General features: G+C 50.9%; 1 protein-coding gene across 5 annotated transcripts in view; it reads right to left on the bottom strand.

Annotated features, from left to right (window-relative positions):
• Abr (ABR, RhoGEF and GTPase activating protein) overlaps window positions 1-26328 on the bottom strand; it is a 210493-nt gene that overhangs the window by 26903 nt on the left and 157262 nt on the right. For 4 of the 5 annotated variants that reach the window (XM_013347239.2, XM_013347242.2, XM_013347240.2 and 1 more), the window contains 11 exons: window positions 25157-25217; window positions 20953-21005; window positions 20255-20395; window positions 18633-18754; window positions 16381-16546; window positions 13557-13679; window positions 13113-13188; window positions 12565-12669; window positions 11668-11742; window positions 10067-10164; window positions 9593-9724 (listed from right to left, as the gene is read on the bottom strand). In XM_013347239.2, coding sequence (XP_013202693.2) covers window positions 9593-9724; window positions 10067-10164; window positions 11668-11742; window positions 12565-12669; window positions 13113-13188; window positions 13557-13679; window positions 16381-16546; window positions 18633-18754; window positions 20255-20395; window positions 20953-21005; window positions 25157-25217 — 1152 coding nt within the window. Of the gene's footprint in view, window positions 1-9592; window positions 9725-10066; window positions 10165-11667; window positions 11743-12564; window positions 12670-13112; window positions 13189-13556; window positions 13680-16380; window positions 16547-18632; window positions 18755-20254; window positions 20396-20952; window positions 21006-24663; window positions 24838-25156; window positions 25218-26328 lie in introns of those variants that run through there. The other variant, XM_026780393.1, reaches the window with a different exon arrangement.

Genomic DNA, 26328 nt, shown 5'->3' with positions numbered 1-26328 from the left:
ATAACTATCTGTAATGAGATCTGGTGCCCTCTTCTGGTGTGCAAGCAGAACACTGTATACATAATAAATAAATCTTAGAAGAAAAAAAATAAGCCAGGTGATAGTGGCACATGACTTTAATCCCAGCATTCAGGAAGCAGAGGCAGGTAGATCTCTAGTGAGTTCAAGGCCAGCCTGGTCTACAGAGTGAGTTCCAGGACAGCTAGGGCTGTTACACAAATAAACCCTATCTCGAAAAACAAAACAAACAAACTAAAAAAAAACATGAAAAAAATTATCAACAGTGATTTGGAAGTGTAAGCCAAAAAAACCCTTTTCTCCTCAAATTGTTTTTAGTCGTGGTGTTTCATCACAGAAATAGTAACCCTAAGACACCACCCTAACTAAAACACATGTACTGATAGTTAGCAGTCTCCCCAGGAAGAGCAATCAAGACCTGTTTCTGAGGTTTTAACCCGCTCAATAAGTCCTTAGTATCTGCAATGTTCAGACATTCGCTAGGCCCAGCAATGGGAGCCCCTAGCTCAAAGTCAGCAGGCAGTCCATTAGCAGAGCTAAGCCAAGAAGCTACTTTTCACCCATTCATTCATCCGCCACTGAACAGATACTCACTACATGCTGGGCAGAGGCCCTTCTTACAACTCAAAGCAGAACTCAGCCTAATGGCACCCTGGCCTCCCCAGTGAGTACCCCATGCCCCGGCTCAATGGAAGCAATCAGGGCTCTTTAGGGAGTCTGCTGCCCTCCCAGGCTCCAGAGTTTCTCAAGTGCCTTTCCCCTACCTGATGAACATCCATATATGGTTACAGCAATGTAAGCTCTGGAACCCCAAGTCTTTGTTCCTAAGCAGGTATCAGTAGCTATAGACAGATGTCCAGGGCAAGGGCTTGAAACAGGTTTCAGGATCGGCCCAAGTTTAAAAAATACACTCTAGCTAGGATGCAAAACTACCAAGCCCACTCAGGGTGATCTGATCTCCTGAAGCCTGTACTGGTTCATGGATGGTCCAAAGTACTGACTCCTATGGAGCCTCTCTTTACGCGGCCTGACCACCCCAGGTTTCTGTTCCCAGATTTCACAGTGGCTGTAGGTGCATAAGAGAGGCGGAAATAGCCTAAGAGTTTATCTCATGTGAAAAGACTGGATGGACAGCGTGTCCCTGGCAATCCCTTGTGTTTCTCATGGCACATTTGACCGTGGAAAGGGTGGAAAATTCACTTGATCCTTTGGGAACATTTTGATCATTTAGAACTAAACCCACTGAAGGGCACGGTGGGAAGAACACCACCCCTACATGCCCATCTCTTCCACCCTGACTTCAGGACGGGACCCAGGACGCAGCCAGAGGCACACACAGATGAGACCCCCAGCATCATTTGCCTGTTCCTTGTCACTGGAAGGTATCACCAGACCTCCTGGCAAAGCCAGTGAGCAGGGGACCTTAGAGGTGTGCTTTGGACACATGGGACCTCTCAGGTCACACTACAGTAGACAGTATCCTGAAACTGGAGTTACAGACAGCTGTGAGTTACACATGCGTGTTGGGAATTGAACCCAGGTACTCAACAAGGGTAGTAAAAGCTCCTAACTGCTGAGCCATCTCTTTCCAGTACCTCATATGAAAATTTATGCCCCAATTTTCCCATCTCAAAATCAGATTTAAAAAAATGCCAAGAGCAGTGAGTCTGGCTGCAACTGGACAGGGAACGCACCTGCTCTGTTCTCTAGCCTTCACCCATCTCAGGGCCATGCACGGTCCCGTTGCAAGTTCCCAAGCTCTACAGGCTGAACCACATGGCCCTAGATTCTCCTTCCCAGTATCTATGGTTCAGAGCTAAAGTTCTCTTGAGCAGAGTCATAGTTCTCCTCTGACGGCTGCCACTGGCTCTCGCTCCCCCCTCAGGGTAGGGGAAATGAGGAGTTACAGAGATTAAGAACCTTTCTAACCCTTCTTTTTGATGGCAGGGCCTCACTTTGTAGCTCTGGGTGGCCTGGAACTTACTACATAAGCCAGATTGGCCTTAAATGCACAAAGATCTACTTGTATCTACCTCCTGAGTGTTGGAATTAAAGTCGAGGCAACCGCGTCCTGCCCAGGTTAGGAGCTCTTATTCTCAAGTAGAATGCTTGCTTCAGAACTCAATTCTTAGCTCTACTTTGGGAAAACTGTAGGTGCCTCCTACCTCTGTAGAGATTCCGATGAGCTAACACTTATCCGTTCATTCAGATCGGTGTTTTCTAGGCCATCTTGGATTCTCCAGTCACTCTGGGGTCTGCCTGGAAGCAGTAATTACCTTCAAGGGTGTGAGGAGGCTGCATGTGGAGTACGTGGACAAATCCAAATACCTAATCTCACAGGTAGCAAGCACATAACCCTCCTCAGAGCCATGAACATCAGAGCATCTTGGAGAAGGCAGCAGAATCCACTCTATGGGTACCCTGTATGGGCACACATAGGCAGTTTCAGCCATAACTCAGGGAGTTCTTTGAAGTTTCTCTGCTGAGTCTTTTCTTAAAGCTTTGGAACAAATTAAAGTAGGAACTAGATCAGATATTTTGATTTCTAGGAGGGCAAAGCAGCAGCCCCCACCTGAAGGGAAGCCTCCCGGTGTTCATCCAGGTCTGAGGAGACACGCTCTGAGAGGTATCTATGCCCAGTTGTTGGCATCGAACCTGCCTTCTGCTTCTGAGCCTGGGGGGCCCCAAACCAGAGCTGAGGGGACAGCACCCTTCCCATGGTTTGCAAGGGTGTTCCGAGGGCCTGAAGGAAGCAGATAGCAAGCTCCTGAAAGGATCTTGCTTCCTAGTGTCTCCTACCCTCAGAGATGGGGCTAGAGGAGTGGCGCTTCCATCTACTTCCTGTCAAGTGCATCCTGTCTCTCCTGTCTTCGGGTCACCAGGGCAACGGAAGCAGTTCAGCTGAGGCTCGCACTCTCACAGGTCTGCCCATGCTCCCACAACAAATGTACCTCTACCCATTCTCCATGCACACCAGCCAGACCAGCCTTGAACAGTGACAGTAGGGCCACCAGGCCAGGAGAAAGGAATTTACAACATCTGGAGCAGATGAGTTCCTGGTAGGACAATGGTCACCTAGATCCTTCCAGGGGATGGTGCATGAGGCAAGGAGCAAAACCTAGCCTGTTCCCATGTGCCTCCAGGACGATTGAGGGATAGCGACCATGGCAAAGGAAGGCACCCCACCCGGGGCAGCACAGAGAGCAGCTGGCAACAGGGCCACAAAACGTGAACTTGGGACAGGGAGGAAGAGAGCTTGGAAGCTGCCTGGACACTCATATCTGGCACAGGCAGGAGGCAGGGAGGGAGTCTATCTTTCAGAAAAGCTATACCTATGTTCTAGGGCAGGGAGCTACAGGAGGCTGTGATGTGTGTACTAGATAGAGCGAAGGGACAAGAGGGAAAGAGGGCCACTGGCCGAGGGTTCCCCTCCCCGGCCCCCTGACTTCCAATTAAAACATGCCCTCTCCCAGGGAACAGGGAACTGGCTGTGGTCATCATGTTTATAAACACAGCCTGGTGGACAAATAGAACAAAGTGTCAAGGAGTTTCATTAACAGCCGCGTCATCTACTCAGGGAAAGACGATAGGTCACCTGGGCAGCGTCCCAGAACCAGGCTACCAGGGCAAGAGATGGCCCACATGGCTATTAGAGAGAGTCAGATGGGGACAACAGACCCTTCGGGGGCCAGAGGGTAGGCGTCAGTAGGGGAACCCTTGACTGCTGCTCCAATGGGCTCCTGACCCATGCTCCCTTCAAGCTCTCCCTCTGCAGAGTAATTGAGACCAGAGCAGCTCTCCCATAGCTGACAAAGGCCCCTTGTTCCAGGGCTCCTCAGACTGTTCTCCGAGCCAGCAGAGAGAGCTGCCCTGAGAGAAGAGCCCAGCTGTTCTACACAGAACAGGGCTACCTCAGATCCTCTACCACAGCTGGTCTAACCCCATCACCTGAAGATAACACCCCTGATGCTGCCACCCCAGCTCAAACACAGAGGAACCTTGCAGGTAGCAGCCTCAGGAGGCGACTTCTTGACAAGATATACTCAGAATCCTGGAGTGGGAGCAGGTGAGCTTGCCAGCTCAGGGCAAAGGCCCTCGTCATCACCCAAGTAGTAATGTTTCAGGCCCGAGGCTGGGACACATGGAAGAACTCACCCAGCTCTCCCAAATAATGACCAGAAGGAGCAGGACACAGAGCCTTCGATATTTATGGCCTCGAGGTCCCTGCAAAGCTGGCTGAAGGCAGAAAGGGACAAATCCTCTCATGGCTTCTTTACTATGTCAGGATCCTCTGATCTGTGCTTGTCACGTACAGGGCGCCCAGCAGACAATTCAAGAATGAAGCAGGGAAAGCATGGATGTGCACCCAGAGCTCTGACCTGCTCCTCCGGGTGGGACTCCAGTCCCTGCATCTTACAAGGTGGCAGTGAAGAGTGGGAATAATTCCTACTTAACTGCTGAGGAAACGGAGGCTCACAAGGCCAAGGAACCAGGAATTAGTTCTCTGACCCACAGCCCAGGTCGTGGACACCACACTCAATAACAGCCAAGGAGAGAATGGTTGGACAGAAGATCTGAGGAAGGAAAGGAAAGGGAAGGAAGTGCTCCTTAGGGGGCTGAAGGTCAGAGGTGGCTTAACTGCACCAAGTTCCTAGTTTCCGTTTCCTAGGGGCATAAAATGCTGCTGTCTTTTCACAGGCGAAGCAACAATCACGCGTGAGGCTAGGAGACCATGAAATCCCCACCTACAAGGACGAGGCTTTGGTTTCTTTTCCACTTAAAACTGTGCGAGTCTAACGTGGAGCAAATGCAAATGTCCACAGATGGACAAGTGATAGATCCATTTATAAAATGCGGTACGTCATAACAGTGAAGTATTACTCAGCCCTCAAAAGAAGGAGAGGGGAAGGCGGATGGGACAGGCAACAACATACGTGGACCCTGAAGGCCTTCCGCAACGCGGTCAAATGAGGAGAGAAGAATGGTGGTTGTCAGAGGCTGGGAAAGGGGAGGGGGGCAGTGCAGTTGTCAGAGAGGAGTCCCACAGGTTGTCCTCTGGCCTAGGCAGAGGTGCTGTGGCGAGCACACTCCTTCCTACCTACCTCTCTCTCCCCAGCAGAACATTCCTATAATTCTGCAGAGATAGAGGCATGAGGATCAGACATCCAAAGCCAGCCTTGGTTACACAGAAAATCTGAGGTCAGTCTGGGCTACATGAACCCCAGTATGAGGGGAAAAAAAATTACAAATGTTAAGATACTGTCAGATTTGCCGATTTGAGTACTGGAAGTAGGGGGCCGGCCTTCATGACTTCCTCCATTTATTTATTAGAGCTCTGATCCCTCTTAAGTGGCCTGGTCGTAAATGTCAAAGAAATCCCCCTAGCTTGCCTTTCCCCTTCAGACCCACCAGCCATGACATGTTGGACCCTGGGAATATGCTAATCAGCCAGAGGGCAGGTCTCAGTTGGGGAGATCACATCTGGAGTCTGGAGTGGTGTAGCTGGAAATAGACTAGGATAAACATAGAGGAGTCCCCCGAGAGCAGAAAACCCTGGGATGCTTCAGGGGAGCTGTTACCCTGGCCTGGCTGGGCTGGGGAGGCCAGCAGGGAGACAGACAGTGAGGAGGCTGTACAGAAAATCCACTAGGAATGACCCCGTGGGTCTGGAAAGAAAGGGACGACCCCTAAGCCTGAAGAGAGATGGACCAAGCTGGTAAGGAGTTTCAATGACTCTCCAGTGGCAAAGGGCAGACGCCGAGAAGCACAGTCACCACTGTACCTGTGAGCAAGCCCTGCTTCGCACTCTTCCACCCAGTGGCCAACCACCTTGGCCAACTCTCCATGGGGTCCCTGAACCCCTCAGACAGGTTGTGTGGTGGCACTTTTGGTCACAGGAGGCCTCCAACCCCTCCCACGTGCCTGGCTCACAGCCCCTCCTGTTCAGGACAAGCTGGATGTCTTCATTTCCTGGGCCACTCCCTGCACATTCCTGCCCTGCTCTTGCCATGAGGGTCCCTCCCCCAAATGCTTGCCTGCCTCACTTCTGCTGACCCAGGACCTTCCCACTTGCTAAAGCAACAAAGCCTTAAGAGGGCAATTACTGTGGCTCTATATAAACTGACAAAAAGTATTTTCGATGATGTGCTTTTAAAGGGTATATCTAAGATAGACTACAGACAGGCCTAGACAGGGGTTTGTGATACTATGCCATGAAAATATAAAAAACATAAAAAACACACTCTATGGTTAAGCCTATTTAAAGGTGGACACATCCAAGGGAGGGAAAAGGCACAGAATTACATAATAAAGGGTCTGCTCCAGGGCTGTAGATGAGAAGGCTCTTGATTGTTCAGTGTCTTTACCATGACTGCAATTTTTTAATACAAACACCCTGTTTTTGGAATTAAAAGATTCGGTACTCTCAGATCCCTCTGCCCACCTCTAGCCCATGATGACTTTCCCCTTGTCAAGTTTCCACCCCATTCCTTCCACAGAGCAGTGGGGGCAGAAGAGCACCCTGGCAGTGGGCTCTGGTGGCAGAGGCTGACGCTCACCGCTGACTCTCCTGCCTTCACCTTGGACAGGTTATTTACCGTCCCTCCTCGATGTCCTCATCTGTACAACCCTTCCTGCCCACAGGGCACTATGAAGACCCAAGGTCATAGCTAAGGGCTTTCACAGTGCCGGATTCTTCCTCAGTGCCCTGTTGGCATCTTGTACTGCTCTCTGCTGACCTGGCATATAATGGCATACCAGCCCTTCAATCTGACAGGGCACCCTGTAGTGTGGTGCTCACTGCAGGGGCACTGTGATCTCCCACCTCCAAATTTATAATGATTGGCTCTTTTCCATGCCAAGTTCTAGATGTACTAGGCAGAAATGTCCTGAGCCCAGAAGTGACAGTACTCCAAACAAAGGCAGTCCGAGGCTCTTCTTATGCCAGACAGCGGACCATCACTCCAGCTCCTTGACCAGGCCAGTAGCCATGCCAAGACCTTTCACCTGGGCTGCAAGACTTCTCGATAAGGGACTAAGATGCAGAGACACAGCACCAAGCAGACAATGTGCCTTCTCTACATACTGTCAGCAGAGGCACCTTGGCCTGAGGGTCCTCATCTGTGAAGCAGGACAGAGCTGCAACAGGACCACATCAGACAACACTTGGTAGTGACTAGTGCTGCCATGTGTCTGTACTAAATGCTGCACCTGACCCAGTCTCCACGCTCTGCTACCATCACGGCCAGAAGAGAGCAACTCATCGTAAGAGCAAGTGCTTAGCGCTCAGCCCCTGGCTGGGCTGTGTGGAGAGGACCTAGGGAGAAAGGGGCACAAAAGCGGGTTTTCTCTCCACCTTCCCATTGAGCATCCTTGGGCCCTAGCTCCACGGTAACACCACCTCTGGTTCTGCCCCTGGCCGGGGTCTACTGAAAGGAGCTAGGTGGGTTACCTTCCTTAGACATGAGGCAGCTATGGGGACAGGTTGCTCTACAGCTCAGTGGGGCCTGGCTATGTGGGACTGCTCAGTGCAGACTATCCATCCAGCCTGGCTCTCCCGAGCGGCTCTGAGGTATAAGCCACAGCACGCCCTCCCCAGAGCAGCACGCCCTCCCCAGAGCAGCACGCCCTCCCCAGAGCACGGGAGACTGGCGAGGTAGCTCCACGGCTCAGAGCCCAGGGCTGTGCTCGGGAGGCTGAGAGCTAGACAACTTCAAAGGCCTCTGGAGGCTTTGGGCTTTGAGCCGCTGCCCACTCACTGGCCTGGTCAGCTGGCAGCAGGGACGTTTGTGTTTCTTTTAATATCAACTCCCAGGCATTTAACATTCCTCGAAGCTTAAACACAGAAACATTTCCCTTTAGCAGAATGTGCTCTCTGCTTTGCCAAACACAACCTGGCAGCCCCCTTCCCCCACTACCTCCATCTGCTCCTGTGTGCAGGAGTCAATGATTTATGGCGTTTCCTCTGGACCTGAGGGGCACAGTCAGGGCAGAGCAGCAGGGATGCCATCCAGTGGGAGACTCCTGGCTCTGATATCTGGATTGTAGAGAGGCCGTGGGCCATGATGCTCCCTGAGCTGGCTGCTCCTGCCACCCTTTCCTTTCACAGCCGTCAGTGGCCCAGGCAGCATGGCAGCTTCTCATAGCTCTTGGCTGCCTGTCTCCTAAGGCTGGCCAGGCCAGCCTGGAACCCATTCCCTGCCTACTCCTTGGGCCTTGCCCAAGAGAGCAGAGATGGGATTCCTGCTACTTAAGAGGACATGTGACAGGGATTGAATTTAAAGAGCTTTCTGTCATCCCCATTTCTAAAACAATGAAGGGCTGGCACATGGTTGCCTAGCAGCACTGTCTCCCTGGAGACAGCACCAAGGAACAGGGTACAGGCCCCTCAGTGTCAGGAAATCCTCGCTTAGGAACATAAGGCAGATGGCTGGGCCTCTACTGGAGGGCACCACCCCTCTCCTCAGACACAAAATGCAAGAGCAATACAGGTGGGGGATGGGGAAACCCACAGTTCCCAATGGCACCCAATCAAAATCCAGGTATAAAACTTCAGCTTCAACATGTACCAGAGAACAATCGTTTCCTAAAAAAAGGCCTAGAGAGATGACTCAGCAGTTAAGAGCACTTAGAGGACCCAGGCTCAGTTCCCAGCACCCACATGGCAGCTCACAACTGTCCTTAACTTCAGGGAATCCAACACCCTCCTCTGGTTCTGTGGGCACCGGGCACATTCATGGTGAACACACACCATGCGGACAAAATATAAATAAACATAAAATAAAAACAAACATTTTAAAAAATGTGAAGTTCCCCGATCAAGACTAACTCAGTGTGTCTGCTGCGGTCAAGGGTTAAGAGACCTGGAGCACCCATGCCCGTGGCCCAGCCTTGCCATTACCTCCCTCGATTTCATGGCCACAGAATCTACAACCAGTGTGTCTGAAACATGAGGCCACAGAGTGAATGGCTCCACGTTAAATGTTATCCCTAAGTAGGTAGCAGCCATCTTCAAAACTGGCACAATGTTCCAGAGATGAAATTACACACAAGAAACTTTTACTTATTTCCGTCTTCAGAGCACCAAGAAACACAACTGAACCACGTGCACTCACCCTGAGGATCTGACTCTACTGATATTCCAAGGCCCCACCCTGGGACAGCGCCTCCCAACACAGGTTGGACACGGCAGCCATTTGATAGAAGAGCGACAGTGGAGGACACGGGACTCTCCCCTGTCTCACGCTCACAGCAAACACAGCTCATTACAAACAGCCATCTCTTTTCCTGCTTACAACGTCGTCGGGACTCTTGCCCACACGGTGTCGCACAAAAAGCCACCAAGAGCCTGAAGGCAACCGTGAGAACAAACCCCCCTTCTTATCTGTCTATCTTGTAGAAACACAGTGGTCTACCTGGGCCAGGTATAGTGGCCTAGGGACCAGTATCTATGGGCAGCTGGGACACACCAAGGAGCCAACTTTGGGGAATGTGTCTCAACTCTGATGGACGAGAAGAACTCCTCCACTGTACAACCCTGGCCCACAGCTCTCCTGGTCTCACCCTGGCTCCTTACCTGGATCTGCCCCTTGCCCATGATCTTGTCCACAATCTCGTTGTTGTCTTTGTTGACCTTGGTCTTGTCATAGCACTTCTCATAGCACAGGATCCTCAGGGACTGGGACCCCTCCAGCTCAATTTCAAACTCCTGGTGACAGATGGAAGGAACAAAGGCCTTGAGACTCTGAAAGACTTGTAGCTTCCTGGCGTCCCAGCGTGTATGGGCCTTAGCTTTGCAAGGCTAAGGTAAACAGGACCCTGGAGGGCCACATCCCAAGACACAGAGGGGCACTGGTACTTTCTAGAGGACCTAGAGACCTCTATGTGATGGGCAGAGTAGGGTATGGGAGCCGTAGCTAAAACCCCCAGGACCCATTGCCCTAAACAACGGTCTAGGCAGATGACTAGTGGGAAGTAAGGGACACACAGCTGGTCCAGCCAGTGGTCCAGCCACCCCCAGCAGGAAGCTGGGACAGCCTCCTCTACTCACCTCATCCCACTTGGGCTCTGTCGTGTCCCGAAACACCCTGGTTTTGGCTTTGCTGACAAAGTAGCCAAAGGAATCCACCTCCAGAGTACAGTACAGATCTGTAGGGGAAGGACAGACATACCAAGTGAGGCCCGAACAGCCAGGAAGGAAGGGGGACAGGTACAGGTTCTCAAGGGCAGGACCAGAGCTTTGGTATCCAGGGTACATGGATCCTACAGCGTCTCTATGGACTACGCAACCTGGGCAGTCCTTGGAGCTTCAGCTTCCCATGTACAAAAGAGAAATTGTATTAGTGACCACAGGGAGATGCCAGGAGACCAGGGCAGGAAATTAGCCTACAAAGGCCTCGAACATGCCAAGGCCCTGGCCACTCTCTTGCTTTTCTCTGGGTATGCTGTATGTGTTCTGTAAATTCACTGTCCCTTTCTTTGAAGTACTCACAGCAGGAGAGGGAGATTATAAGGAACACAACAACAAGGCAGGTGCCAAGACTCACTTCACCCTGCTGGGGACACAAAGGGGAGGCTTGTTCACCCTGGTAGCATGGGGAGGTTTCCCAGCGATGCTGATTGAATGAATGGCTGTTTATAGGCCAATAGCATGAACTTGTTATGAAGAAGCAGGAGCCAAGAGCCCTGAATTTCAGCGCCTGTGTGCTATATTAGGTCATTTCACATTCCTGTGACTCACAGTTCCTCATCCAGCAAACAGGAACTATAAACTGATTGGACAGAAGAAGCATGAGAAGTTTAATTGAAGATAGGTATGGTGGTGCATGCCTTTAATCCCAGCACTCAGGAGGCAGAGGCAGGCGGATCTCTGCGAGTTTGAGGTCAGCCTGGTCTACTAGCAAGTTCCAGGCCAGCCAGAGCTACATAGTGAGACCTTGTCTAAAGAAAAAAATGTCCAAGATAAGAATAAGGGCCAAACATTTGTCCAGTATGTGCAGGAAATGAGGCTCCATCTCCAGAAGCCTCAAACACTGCATACACATATAATAATAATTAGGCCAATAAAAACAAATGTAATTGCCTTATTTTTTTTTTTTTTGAGGACATGGTAATATATTCCTTTAATCCCAGCACTCAGGACGCAGAGGTAGAAGGATCTCTGTGAGTTTGAAGCCAGTCTGGTCTACATAGCAAGTTCTAGGTTAATCAGGGCTACATAAAAATAGTCTCAAACAAAATTTAGAAGAAATATTATGTTTTCTATTTATTTTATCTATATGAGTGTTTTGCCTGCACGTATGTACCTGGTGCTTGTGGAGGCCAGAAGGCGGTGTCAGATCCACTGGGACTGGAGTTACAGATGGTGGTGACCCACCGTGTGGATGCTGGGAACTGAACCCAGGTCTTTCGTAGGAGCAACAAGTGCTCTTAATCACTGAGCCATCTCTCCAGGCCTGAGACTGCCTTTTATGGAGAAGTACACTGAAGCTCAGGAAGGTTAAGAAAGAGCCCAGAGCCAGAGTTTGCAGTCACAAGACATGGGTTTGGTCTGGGTGTCTGTAGCTCTAGTGGGAAGTCCTGACGGAGAGCAGATCTTGGAGACAAAGGGCAAAGGTGGCTTTGCCGACAAGAGGTCGAGGGGGCACTTACTGGCTGATTGTTTAAACCCCTTGGCGGAGTGGACGATGACATGAAGGAAGCCATACAATCCTGGAGACTCGTCATCTGCAAGAGAGCAAAGACTGGAGGATGGCGGTGTCAGAAGGAAGGCCGACAAGGGGCCTTGGTCCACAGCGCCACCTGGTGGCCATCTGGGAAACAAGGTCAAAGCCCACTGTTCCCCACAGTGTGACCTAGGAAGAGAGGGGTCCTTTTCCCCCCTCTGTTCAGATTGGGAACTAGAATAAATCTTAGGCCAGTCATTTAGTACCTTCCCTCCCTCAGAAGGCTGCCCTCCTCTGCCCTAATCTTTAAAAATGGAAATGAACCGATTTGAGTCACTTTGTTCTAATGAAAAAGAAAAGGCTCAGAGGAAGTCTTGGGCCTTGTCTGGGACACAAAGGTCCCCAGGTGAGCCTGAAATCCCAGCACTGGGAAAAACAGAGACGCTCCCAGCAGAGAGTGCTTTGGGCCAGTTTCCAGTCTCCTCACAGCTCTCCCTGCTTAGAACCCTCCTGTAGGCACCCCCCCCCCCAAACTCCCTTGCTTGGTACTCAAGACCTTCCAAATCTACCTCCAAAAACACCTGTCCTGATTTCTCATGTCCTTCTTCAGTCTGTCTACTGTCTTGTCCCCCCACCCCACTCCATCCTGATTGGGAGACTTCCTCAGGAACTCAACACCGCCCCAGTGCTCCACGGCACAGATTTTTCTCAGACTAGATGGGGCCAAGAACACCTGAGCCCTTGAGAGAGTACATCCCATTTTAAATCCCTGTGTACCAGCCACACTGGGCAGAGATCAGCCATTAGCAGCCACGTCTATCCTCCTTCGTCCTTGTAGAAGGCCCTTAGCAAGGCTCCAGCAGCCTGGAGTTCCAAGTCTTACCATCTTTATTGCTGGTAACAGGGATGTTGTGCACAGTCCTAAGCTTGAAGCAGGATCCCGTGAGCACCTGGAGCTCCACAGAACTCAGGACAAAGGCCTGGAGATCTGTGGGAGGAGCCAAGAGGGGACAGAGCTTCACTACAGGTCCACAGGACCTGCTGCTCTTCCTTGAAGATGCTTCAGGAAATCAGCTGAGTTTCAGGTGTGGGAGCTGCTTCTCTGTGCAGAGGGGAAGTCCTGCAGGTATGCACATGAGCACAGCTGTGGGTGCCGTGAGAGGCAGCAGTAAGGAAAGGAGCTCATGTGCGTGAGTGGGAAGCAAGAGGAGGGAGGACACCCACCCAGAGCCCTGCGTAGCCTGCTAGGAATTCGCTGTGTGCCTTAATCAGGCCTAAGCTGAGAGTAACATCCAAGAATGCTACCTCCTGGCATCTTAAGAGGTAACTATGAGGGCTGAAGGGACACTGGACATGATAAGATGGGAAAGACACAGGCCTTCTGCCGCCAAGGATGCCTTCAGAACAGTGTGGGACTGGGTGGGACTTTACCCTTCTTCTGTAGCTTCTGGATGGCCTCTCTCCATTCCGACCTCTCGTAGTCAGAGGACAGAAGAAACAGGTAACTCTGGAGGGAGAGACAAGAGTTCAGCACAGTGACCACAGCTGGACAAAGTGCACCCCCAACTTCTAGGCTTCCCATCAAAGCCTCTTCTCACTCAGGCCCCTCAGAGGCTGAAGGAGGCAGCGAGGGTGGAGCTGTCCTTGTAGGAAGCCAATAAATAACAAGAGTGGCAGAGGCAGTACCAATGGTGGCCAGCAGAGGGCAGTAGGTTCCTGTTAGCGCGGAGAGCGTGTCTAAGGGCTAGAGCTGTGGCAGCTTTCTTGGGATATGGGGGTCCCAGCGTCTGACCCTGATTCCCATGGGTCAGGGCCAGAAGCCTCGGTGAGTGGGCAGCCCTGAAACAGGTAACCCTCCACCCTTCTCCTCCTGACCTTTCCATTCCGATTGTGTATCCGGAACGGGATTGTGGGGGAATTGAGCAGCAGCAAGAACTCATTCTCAAACATCTTCTTTTTTAGGCGCTCAATGGCTCGGCTCTGTCCCTTGTTGGCTTTCTGCGGGAGACAAGACAAGACACAGGTGTTCTCCCTCATACAAAGACTTCACGTCTCACTCAGCTGGGCTAAGCACAACATTCTCCTGTGTGTTCATTGGATTTATTTGCTATATTTCATGAGGTTTTGATATCTAGAGCCTAGATATGGCACCTCCCAAGAGCCAGCTAATTCCTAACTAACCCTTCTGTGAGTTTATCAATTACATGCAGCTGACACAATGTGGCCCCAGTTCCAAGCCCATTTACAGAACATCCACTGGCAGGCCAGACAACTAGACTACCCCAAAGCCAGAGCCCCCCAAAGTAAGGGCTCTTCTCACAGATTCTGTAAGAGACCTCCCATACTCTACCTCGTGACTGTGACTCAATGGCCTCTATTAGCAAGTCCTCAGACACCTTTCAGCACTGAATCCCAGCTGCTGGCCTGACTGCAGGGCCTCTAAGCCTGGTCTGTGGTCCCACAAGCTGCCAAAGCTTGCCCTGCTCGCTAAAAAGTTTGCTCCAATTTTCCAACTTTCTATTTCATCAAGGAAGTTTCCTGTGCTTAGAATCTCAAGGTCACTGAAATCCCCAAGCTCTTTAGTTTGGATTAACCTCGTCCTTTTTCCTTCGTGGATGTGTATGATGTGCATGTGTGTGTATGATGTGCATGTGTGTGATCACATGTGCTCACATGCATGTGTCGGCCTCAAGTCGGTCTCAAGCCAGCTAGTTCTTGGTAATTCCAAGAGCTGGAATTACAGAAGGGCCACTCTACTCAGCCAGTCTGTAAATGGGTTCTTATTCACCTGAACTCTGGTTTTCTTGCTTGCATGGCAAGCACTTTAACCACTGAGCCATCCCCCCAGCCCTTAACATAATAGTCTGGCAAAACTCTGACAAACCCCACAGCTGGCCCCGTGGCAGCAGCTCTCACATCCTGTAGGAAGAAAGTAGCCAACTTTCTCAGAGGCGGCTCTGCCAAATGCATACACGCATCTGCCCAGCCATGTCACCTGCAGAGACTCCAGACACAGGGCAGTGATGTGCACTGTAGACCTGCCTCCTACGGAGTAGGAACCAGGAACCATCCAAGTGCACAAATATATGTCTGACAGTGGAGACGGAATACACTGTAGCTGCTAAAGGGAATCTGACAGTCTGGAGTTCCAGGTGTAATTCTGTGAGGAGCTTAGTTTCTAACTGCCAGAACAGGACACGTGTTGTCCTTGTGACGCTCCCCCCTACACTTCATGTTGTTAACAATGTAAGGGGAGTGAGAATCAATTTTACTCTACCTATTAGTACTGTGGGCACTTATTACATTGGCAACTAGAAAAATTAGTTTTAAAAACTGCTGTTATATTTCATTTATTTACTTACTTTTGATTTTTTGAGACAGGGTTTCTCTGTGTAACAGTCCTGGATGATCTAGAACTGACTCTATAGACCAGGCTGGCCTCAAACTCAGAGATCTGTCTGCCTCTGCCTCCCAAGTTCTGGGATTAAAGGCGCACACCACTACCATCTGGATTAAAAATTATTAGTGTGGCCAGCAAGATGGCTCAGAGGGTAAACTTGAAGGAGTCCACTCTTTCCCTTCCATCGCGTGGGTCCTGGGGACTGAACTCTGGCGTTCAGGCTTGGGCAAGTGCTTTTCCCTACTGAGACACCTCCCCTCCCCACAAATGTAAGGCTATGCATTTTCCTCTAAAGCACTGCTTTGGTCTCATTCCACTGTTTTTGGTTTGCAGTAATTTAATTTTTTTTATAAAAAGATTTATTTATTATGTATACAGGGTTCTGCCTACATGTATGCCTGCATGCCAGAAGAGGGCACCAGATCACCACTGTGAGCCACCAGATCTCATTATAGATGGCTGTGAGCCACCATGTGGTTGCTTGGAATTGAACTCTGGACCTCTAGAATCTTAACTGCTATTTCTCTAGCCCATAATTTGATTTTTTATGCACTTCTAAATAGTTTTCAGTTTCTATTTTGATCCCCTTAACTTTCTAGTTATTTTGTACAACTTTTCTGCAGTCTGTCTGTGAATATGACCCACAGGCTTTATCATGTTTTTAAACATTAGTCTATGTGTAGCAACAATCTCAGGATCTTTTTTTGTTTTTAAGATTTATTTATTTTTTATTTTATGTGCATCAGTGTTTTGCCTGCATGTATGTCTGTGAAGTTATCAGAGCCCCTGGAACTGGAGTTATGGACAGTTGTGAGCTGCCATATGGGGGCTGGGAATTGAACCCAGGTCCTCTGGAAGAGCAACCAAAGCTCTTGAATGCTGAGCCATCTCTCCAGCCCAGAAATCTCCGCTTTCTTTCTTAGCATACACTTCAGTCCTAACAGAGGAGGGTGGCCAACTGTGGTGCCCAGGTTCCTTCTCCCTATTTATTTGCCTTTCAGAGGTGTCAGCTTCTCACAGGGCCTCCTGTGCTCTTCAAGATGTTTTTTTTTTTCCCCAAGAAAGCCTCTCATCCCTCTTCTTTCTCTCCTTTTCTACATGTTCAGCAAACACAGGTACTGAGGAAACCTTCCATAATTAAACCCACTCGGTTCTAAGCAGCGGTCCTTGGCCTCCCTTCAGCACTGACACACACAGGCAGGGGCTCCCGTTCTTGAACCCTGCCTCCCCTTTATCACACCCTCGAGCTTGCAGCCCGCCCACCCCCACCTCCCCAGAACACCCAGGCCATGCACTTACCTCCTTCTGAATCTCACTCTTGAGGGCAGAGATCTTCATTTTCATGTCCTCTAGCTCGTGGTCTGGGAAGGGGTGGACCTGGGGACTGGCCTCTGACTCCTCAGGGGATGGGAACACTAAGTCAGCCAGGGGGATGTACCACTTACAGTCATACTGCTGATGCTTTCTGTAAGCAAGCAGGAGACATGAGCTAAGCAAAGCAGCCTCTTCAATGCAAACTGCTCACCCAGAGCAAAAATCTACCCACAAAGGGGTCTGCTGAGACTCGTGGGAGGCAGGAACACTCCCTGCCCTTGAGGACTTCAAGCACACGCGGGAGCATTGAGAATCAGATCTGGGTGAGCCAGCCGTGAGGCCTGTTCTTCTTCACCTTGATAGTCTTTCAGCCAGTAGGACTGATGCTTCTAAATACCTAAATCACTGTGTATAAGAAAGAAGCCGTGCGGGCGGGGCTCATGCTTTCCTATCACGAGCCGCCCACCCTGCCAGCTCCTCAGTCTATTTGTCCTGAAGCTCACATTCATTGTCCTTTACAGCAGGGATGGGCTACAGATGCTATTCCGAATGCCAGTTCTGATCCACAGGGATCATACAGAGCCCTGAGTTGCGGGTTACAAAACGACTTGGTGGCACATGACTTTAACCCCAGCACTCAGAGACAGAGGCAAGTGGATCTCCATAAATTCAAGGCCAGCCTGGTCTACATAGACCATGCCAGGTCAGGCAAGGCTATAGTCAATCAGTCAATTGGTCAAGCAAACAAGCTAGCTACACCTACAGCTAATGGGGAAGGGTGCAATGGTTGATTATTAATAGCTGCTGTGGGAGAAGGACTGAAGGTGGAGGGAGCGCCATGTCTTGCTGGTCATGCTGCAGACCCTGTCCCTTCCCCGCTCCCTTCCCACAGACACAGGGCTCATAAACCTAAGACAGGAGCATAAACCCAGTGCACTGCTTACTATCAGCTTCTCTGTGGTCTACTGAGGAGTCACGTCCTCAACCATAATAACCTCCTCCCTGCTTTGACTTCCTCTGAGAATTAGATTTGTTCCCAATTCTAGTCCCTTATGTTTCAATAAGCACACAGATCTTCCTCTATAGTGTGAGGCAACATACTTAGCACATAATAAATGCAGATGGAAAAATATGTGTATAAATATGGAGCAACTTTTTCTGGTCATGAGCACAGAGTGTATCCACAAGACTAAACAGGAGTTGAAAAAGAGCTTCCAAGTTAGAGTAGGGTTCAAATTCCATCTCCTCCATTTCTAGCTGTATGACCTTAGGCAACTTACTTGCCTTCTCTATGACTTCTGACTGTGAGAGAGGAAATAGTAACCACTTTGTGAAGATGATAGAAGATTAGAAACAATGTATCTGAGGCATTTGTCACAGCACCTGGAGTGGCTGAAACCCTCAATAAATGGCAGCAGATGCAATGAATAGTCACAGAATTGTAGCTAGCACAAACTTTGTCAAGCCAGGAATGGTAGCGCACGCTTTAATCCCAGCACTTGAGAGGCAGAGGCAGGGGGATCTCTGAGTTCGAGGCCAGTCTGGTCTACAGAGTGAGTTCCAGGACAGCCAGGGCTATACAAAGAAACCCTGCCTCGAAAAACAAAAACAAAACAAAACTTTGTCAAATTCTTGAGTAAATTATGGCACAGCCACTTAATATCACGCAGAAAAGTAAAGCAGTGGTTGTAACATCCAGCAGCAGTAAGAAAAATGCTTTTATGGCAAGGGATAGAAAAGGCAGAGGCCAAGCTAGATGAAGTGGCACACACCTGTAACCTAAGTACTCAGGAGGCAGAGGCAGCAGCTCTCTATGAGTTCAAGGCCTACATATTGAGTTCCAGGACAGTCAGAGCTACATAGTGAGATACTGTCTTGAAAATACCAAAAAATTAAAAAGCAGATCCCACACAACTATGAGAAAAAGCACAAGATCATTAAAAAAAATACAGGAAAGAAATATAGTCACAGAAGACTTAACGCTTATATTCAAGTAGGTTATTTTCTCCTGTAATATATTACCTTTATAATTAAAACAACAGGATTTCTTGTTAGAAGAGACTACAGAGTAAAACTGAATTGCCCTGGAAGCCTTCAGCTTATTGTGATCTTTCTGTGTTAGCCTTCCTACAGATAGGAGCCACCACTCCTGGCTGGCTAACATGCCTGACAGACGGTGCAAGCTGCATGTGGGGCACTCCAGTTGTCCCCGACTGTGGCCCCCCCCCCATTCTTACCCTGCAGAGGTCTTCTTCAGCTTGGCACACAGTAGGACATCCGTGAAGAGAAAGACGTGCCGCAGCTTCCGGGAGCTCTCAGACATCTCTACCAGGAAGCCGTCCTTCACCAGCTGCCGAGTCTGAGGGAGACAGGACACCCCCACCTGCTCAGAGCCCAGACCCTGCCCTTTTCAGCTGTGCTCCCCTCTAATCTCAGATCTACTGTCTGTGCAGCTAAGAGGGTGGCATCTGCCTGGTGAAGCGGCGTTCACCGTGGAACAGCGCAGTGCCGGGGCACACAGTATGTGTTTAACGTAACTCCATAACCGCAGCACCCTCTCCCAGCTTCTCCTGGATAATGACTTGGTTTCTCCATCCTTGGCCATGAACGCCTCCAGCCTCACAGTCCCTCCCAATGGAGAGCTTGATCCAGTTTCAGCTCATCTTGCCCAGCCAACCCACTCAGATTTGTCTGTGCTACTTCTCAGCAGATTCTTCAACGTATGGATGACAGACCCTGGGATTCCCAGAGGGGGTGGGGGTGGGGACTGCAGTGATCAGGCCAGTCAGAAGCATTTCGCTGCACAGGAGACACGTACTGTTTCCTCCCTGCCGCCCTCAGAGCTGGCGGGCTTCTTGGGAGCCGTCATCGTTTATTCCAGCCTTCTCTGTGTGCACTATATGCTGTGTGACCTACATACTCTATTTTGTCTGTGGGAGAGCCTGCTGAGAGGATATGATTAAGACAACCCGAGACTGATAGCGCTCTATGCCTTCTAGAGATTGTTTTCAGATATCCCCAGAGAAAGACAAACTGGTGCCATTTTCTGAGGTGCTGCAAACCAGGTCTGGGAACTGCGCACAGACAGCTCCATGCCCCATTAGTCATGCTCCAGACCCTGTCCCTCATTACTTCCCTTCCCAGCAGACATGGGCGGCCCATAATGTAACACGGGAACATAAACCCAGTCAGCCTTTCCTCCCAAATGTTCCTTAATTATCTCGATTAGACAGAAGGTACTGCATCTAGGCCAGACCGGTGACCCCTGAGGGTCACAGTCTCCCCAATTCTTCACACTGCTTTCCCACTTGTCTATCAGGAAGCTTCCCACACCACCCCGGGAGAGCCGAAAGGTCACATCTAGGTGTTTTCAAGGACGTTACAGCAGCTGGGTGGCCTATACCATCTCTAGGACCAGTGTTTTCTGTTGTTAGGCCCACTGCCTTGCTCTGGCTTCTCTCACGGGCTCCCTGAGAGCATCATCCCAATGGGAACAAGGTGTGTCAAGAATGAGGTAACCAGAGGCCCAGCTTCTGGTGGGGGCAATGTGTCGAGTTTTACAGCCCAGTAGACATCTTATTCAGACCCTTCTGTTTGAGGACCTCTGTGCCAGCCTCAGAGATTGGTTAGACTCAGTTTCCTTTTCTATCTTAACAGGTTATTATAGGGACCAATGAGACAACAGCCTTAAACTTCTTCAATAGGACCTGACATGCTATAGATATGGCCAAGGGCTGCAGGATTCCCTTCAGCTGCGGGCACACAGGACACTCAACATGATGGCCCAGCACCAAGGACATCAGGGACAAGGGACCTGATTAACTGTCTAGGTGTGAAATTGTGAGAGCCCAGAACTCACCTCCCCCTTGGGGGTTGTGACTGCAGTCCGGCGGGGATCAATGTCCTCATTAATGCTAGACAGGAAATTCTGGGAGATTCGGAGGGCATCCTGAAGCAGTGGGTAGTCTGGATGGTCCACAGGTGTGTGCTTCAACAGATCCTGGGAAAGGATGTGGGTGGATGAGTTGAGAGGAGTGGTTCAAGTTAAAGGAGAAGACAGTGGGGAGCATGCAATCCTCCAAAGAATTCTGAGAATTCAAAAGAAGTCTAAGGGGGTACGCTAGGACCCACACTCTTAACCCAGCTATGCCTGCGAAATCGGAACTGAAAAACCAGGGTCAGAGCAGCAGTAGTGAAGCCAATGCCCCTTTGATTTCTGCTATGGTCATGACTCTTTTCCCTAGGGGTAGCAGGTGGGTCAAGCCTTATCTCACCAAGCAGCTGGGGAATGCTCATCTGCCCACTGCACAGCTGCTCCCAGGACCCTAGAGACCACAAGGCAGGGGATGAAGCAGCAGCAAGTGTCTGCCTCCTAGGGAGCATTTGGCCAAATATCAAGCTCACTAGCCAAGCTATATTTAGGACCTGGCCCTGTTGGCATGGTTACCATAGGCTAGGCAGGCACAATCAGGGCCCAGGGACCCTCTGCCTGTGACTCCAATGCCTTCACATAAAATTCCCATCCCACCCCTGGCCACTCTGGGGCTCCACACTCACGTGTAGGACCAGGGTACTCCGAGTGACTCGATCAATAGGCTTGTAGAGCAGAGCTGTAAGGAAGGCCAAGAAAGGAAACAGGACAATGAAGTATAAACTCTGGATCATAGAGGTGCGCTTTTTACCTTTAATCTGTCTTGTTTCTCCAAATGAACACTCACTCGGAAGCCAAGTAGGTTCTGTGGCAACCCATACCTCTGTTTTTACTCCATGCACAGGCCAAATAGGAGTAGGAGACACGTAAGCTCTGTCCACTCCGGCTCCCTCTCCAACCTTCCTCTCCTCACCCAGTCCTGTGCTGGCCAGGTTCTCAGAGCTGAAGCGTCCCTGGACCCTGTCCACAACCACACAGACACACCCAGGTAGACCCTGAAAGAGTTCAACACACTGTGGTGCCCTCGGACTTCAGGATGGCAGGAGGCACCTGGCACTTTTCCAGAAAGGATAGCTCCCTCATGCCAATCGTTCTCATGCTTTTCCAGTCTAAGGGCTGCTACACCCAGCTGGGGAGCGCATGCTGCATTCATTCTCACATACTTGGCCTCAGCTCTAAGAAACAAAACAAAACTCTTCATGTCCTCAACCCCATTGACAGGATCAACTCAGCGGCCCAAAGGCAAGCCAGATCACCATCAAAATGCTCCATCCTCAGGACAGTGGCAAACTGAGGAGCAAAGACTTCCTGAAGGACTTGCAGTTGAGTCTTGCTACAGAAGTCCCCCAAGAAGACGGAAAAATGCAAGGTTAGCCAGGTCCCATGTGCCACACTCCTTTGTGACCCAGACAATGAATAACCATCACCAAGATTCATCAGGGACAGTAGAGGCTACAGACAGCAGCCCAACACTTCCAGTGTACTGGTCTTCCCAACCTGGTAGCTCAGTGCTGGCCCTACACCTGGATCTTCAAGTCCCGGGACCAGGACCTTTGGAGTTCTGTCATAGGGGCTTTAAGAGGCAAAATGCTGGTTGAAGAACTAGAACCCTGAGTGAACAGCCCATAGAAGCTGGCCAGATCCTAGACACTTCACACTTGGACAGCCCCCAAAGCAAAGTCTCCCAGAGCCTTAGAAACCTTGTGAAATGCTAAGCAAACACTTCAGGGAACATCCTGCTGATCTGAGGATGTGTTCTTCAGATGTATTAAGGCACCCTATCCATAGCCCTTGCTTTGCTGCCCATAAAAGAAACAGATGCCCCCTCTAAACTCCAGCGACAAAACCAAAACCTCCAAAGGACAAAAAGCTATTTTGCTGACATGGACATGTATTAGCAGCTGGAAAACAGTGTTTTACGCAAACACAACAGCTGTAACTTTTTTGTAGCCCTTTCCTAACCAGCCATTTCTTGCAACCCCCTGTCGTCCCATAGGAGATGGAATAGGCAGATCCATGGGTTTGGGGTGTACTGAGACAGTGGCAGAAAAGCTGGGGCATGTGCATGGGTCTGAGGATGTCTAAGGCACCCCACCCACCTGTGGCTCAAGCCTCGGCACCACAGCAGGAAAGCGGATACCACAACTGCTGAGACCTGATGGCAGGCACAAGGTCAACAGACAGGCTTGGGGGTGGGGGAGTCCCATCCCCCAGGAAAGCCGACACTGCATCACCATCCTCTGCAGCCCTCTCTGGGTCCCAGGAGGAAAAGGTTTCTGACTAAGCTTGGAGTCTGCAGAAATGGTGGATCAGGTTTCAGATGGGGGTATTAATATGCCTGAAGTCACCTCAAGAGTCCATCTGACGGGGCCACGCACCAAATTCTGCAGTCTTGGCATTGGTCAAGGGGGATCAGGCAAGGAAGAATACCCCCAGTGCCCTTGCTCCCCCAGCCCCTGCCCCTTCCTATTCCTGTGCTCTGCAGGGCAGCCCTCTGTCTACTCCTGCATCCTGCTACCACACTCTTCCTGGGATAGGTGCCCTCCAATAAGTTGTCTTGCTTGTCTCTCTCCCTCCTCCAGGAAGCCTTCCCTGACCACAACTTTATAAACACCAAAGTCAGATCACCACTATGGACACACTGGTCTTTTCCCATGTTTCAAGGAACTGCTTTGTCTTTAGAACGAGACAATTTTCACTAGCCCATTTTTACAGTGCAGAAACCCAGGCACACGGTACTTGCACATGTCACAAAGCCGTGAGGATGCTGTGGGTTTTGAATTTTGGTTCACCCATGTGTCTTCTTCAAGAGAGAGTGGCCGGCAGAACTCCACACTTAAGAGTTCTAGGAAAGACTCCATCTACCTAGGTGAGTGCTGGCTGTAGAGGCAGCTCCTCAGCCTACTTCCCACTTTGAAGCAGACTTCAAAGAGTATGGTATCATGAGGACCAAAGAGACCCTAGACTCCAGGTCTCAGGGGCCTGCTGCAGTAAGACTAAGCCTCCTTCTCAGGAGGGAAGAGTGGGCAGAGAGCTGTTAGAAAATCAGCACGGATACTTAAGTAGCCCCTCAGCCAGACCCAGCATTCCCTCCCTGACCCCTGACAGGGCTTCAAGTCTCACTCTTCACTGGGCCCCAGTCTGTTGGAATCAGCGATAGGGCAGCACACAAAGGCGCTTCCAGCATCAGCACAGGACAGAGAGCAACCCGGGAAACACGACGGGGACAATGGTCCTGAACAGCTAGCTCCCCGACGTACAGGCCTTTAGGAAAGAGCTGGAAACCTGATCGAGCATCTTTCCTCCAGCAAACTGCCACCCTCCCCTCCACTCAGTTCAGCTTGTAGCGGGAGCCCCAGGTTACCACGGAGATAGGCACGCAAAGTGACTGAGAAGGGTGCAGATAAAACACCTGGTGGGAGGAAGAGGAAGGTCCTTAACCAGCTACCTGCCTCCTTGGCACTCACGGGCCCACAGCAGCGAGCCTGGAGGCAGCACGTGTTCCTCACACCCTGCCGGAGGCAGCTTAGGTCACCCGGCAGGTCTGGACAACTCCCTGCCTGCACCTGATTTGGTATCCTATGAGCAGGAGCCTGGCTAACAGCCTATGTCTGTCCTAGGACACCTCCTCACCCCAAGTGAAGAAGTGACACAGAGGATGTTCCTGGTCCTTCCACTGAAGTGGGCGTGTGACCTTCACAAAGCAGCAGCCAGCCACACCCCCCTCTCCCATGGACCTTCTGCGCTGAATGCTGGGACCTGGGCTCAGGGTCTTTAAGGGCTAGAAACACTGCTCCGGAAAACAACCAGCTACTCCCCATTCTCCCAGAGCTATCCAGAGATGAGGCAGCGTGTGCACCGAGCACACAATGCACTGGCTGCTCAGAATCCTCTCTGCTCACGAAACAAAGAAACTCCCAACTTCTCTCTCCATCCAGGGCTGGCACCCTCTTGCCTTGAGGTGCATCTGTCCAGGCTGTCCCTCGCCCCACCTCAGGCCTTCAGCTACAGTCTGTCACCTTCCTGAGCCTCTTTAGGAAGTTGCCCAATGCTTCTCATGCACGCACATGCTAAACCACCAGTTTCACACACAGCCTCAGGAGTACCTGGACCTTTCTAGCCTGATCCTTCCATTTCAAAGATATTCTGCCCCTCTGCTGTGCAGCCTCTGGATTTCAACTCCAGACTGACCACAAAGCAAATCCAAGTTGGTTCAACCCCATGACCATCCTCCCTTCCCTGCAGCCCCTAAATCCTGCAGACCAATTGAAGTCCATTCTAGCCAGTCCCCAGATGGCTTAAGGCATGCCATTTCCCACGAAGAATGCCTGGGTTACCATAGGTGCAGTTACAGCAGAAGCGAATGATGAGCAGGATTTCCATGGCAGCCTCTATCACTGTAGCAGGGACCTGCAGCCATTGCTCCAGGCTCCTGACTCTCCAAAGCAGTCCTGCCACTCGGCCACCTCGCTGGCTGCTGCTGCACAACCTCCAGAATCAAGCAGCCGCTTCCTTCCGAGTGCTCATCCAACAAGGGGGAGGGCAGGAGTGTGGAGAGGCAGGAGGAAGGGAGGGGAGAAGGGAGGAGGGACCAAATGCCTGCTGGCATCCTAAGGAGGAGCACGTTTGTAGCTGGCCTGCTGCCTAGGGAGGAGAGGCAGACACGCAGGCGCGCATGCACACGCGCGCACACACACACACACACACACACACACGCACACACACGCACGCACACACACACACGAGGCAGGGAGGCCACCACATTCACACAGTCCATAGTTCACTAAAACAAAGGCAGACAACTGTAATCCAGTCCACTCCCCAAAGTACCTTCCATGGTGACTGACGTGTGGCTGTCCTTAGAGTCCTTGGGTCCTTTTACTTTGAGTTCCTGTAAGAGGAGGAGAAAAATCACTGGCCTATCCCCCAGCTTGGAGGGAAGAAGGGCCCCAAAGACCAGGGCATAAGTAATAAAGAGACAGAAAGGCAGACTCTGGGAATCAGAGTTTGGACTGATTGTTAGAAAGTTCTGTGGCAAGAAGAACTAAGACCTGCCTGCCCCCTGATACCTTGCCTCTAGAGGATGAGGGAGACCATGTGCAGGGACCCTCCCCACTGCCAACCACTCCTCTGGGATGTATGCACATTAGCCCTGGGAAGCCCGGCTGACCTCTGGGAATGAACAGCCCTGAGCCAAGACAGAGGAGATCCACACACCTGAGCAATAAGCAGGGTGGAGATGGGCATGGAGCCCACAGGCCAGTCAAAGCTCTGCCCTCCCCCACTGCCTCTCCTAGAACCTACAACAAGTGACCCAGGAATGGGTGCTGGAAACAGACTTCGGGAACAGAGATCATCAGATCTAAACCTTTTCCACTTGCTTTAGACGAGAGCTACCCCAGGCTTTGCCAACAGAACAGCGCAGACCACAACTGGAGCTGCAATGCAATCCTCCCTAGGCAAGATGAGCCAGTCTAGGAGAGGCACATCCTCCTGGGAAGCAAGGGGCAAGGTAAGGCCAAGGTCACTTGCCCACGTGGTGCCGCCTGCTCTGCTCTGCCTGCGGAGGGGGGGGTCAAAGCCCACACAGTAGGAGCTCATTTCCTGCACCATCTCCAGCTGTTCCTAGACAGAGAAAACCCCCAGGAGATGCCTGGCACGTGGGGGTGGTGGTTAACTCAGCTTCTCTAGACCCAGTCTGTCTCTCGCGGGGCCTGGATTCCCTGCTTTACGGGATTTTGATCCACACTCCCTCCAGTGCAGCCCAGAGGTATGAAATCACTGCTGCTGCAGAGGAGAAGGGCCTAATTGCAGTAATTAAGTGGCAGCGCCAGCAGGAAGCATCAGCGTCATTTTCAGTGAGTGAGTCAAGATGAGCAGCCACCTGGCAGAGGGCCATGGGCCTGACTCTGTCCTCTGCAATAGGCTTTGGGGGTAGGGGGTACTAAATGCGTGGATGCACAGAGAACAAGCAGTCAGCCAGGCTAAGAGGGGACTGCACA

Source organism: Microtus ochrogaster, chromosome 7 (assembly GCF_000317375.1).
Source record: "Microtus ochrogaster isolate Prairie Vole_2 chromosome 7, MicOch1.0, whole genome shotgun sequence".
In the NCBI taxonomy this organism is placed as follows: domain Eukaryota; kingdom Metazoa; phylum Chordata; class Mammalia; order Rodentia; family Cricetidae; genus Microtus; species Microtus ochrogaster.
Note: the sequence above shows the minus strand (reverse complement) of the source record. Positions and strands in the feature narration are given on the sequence as shown.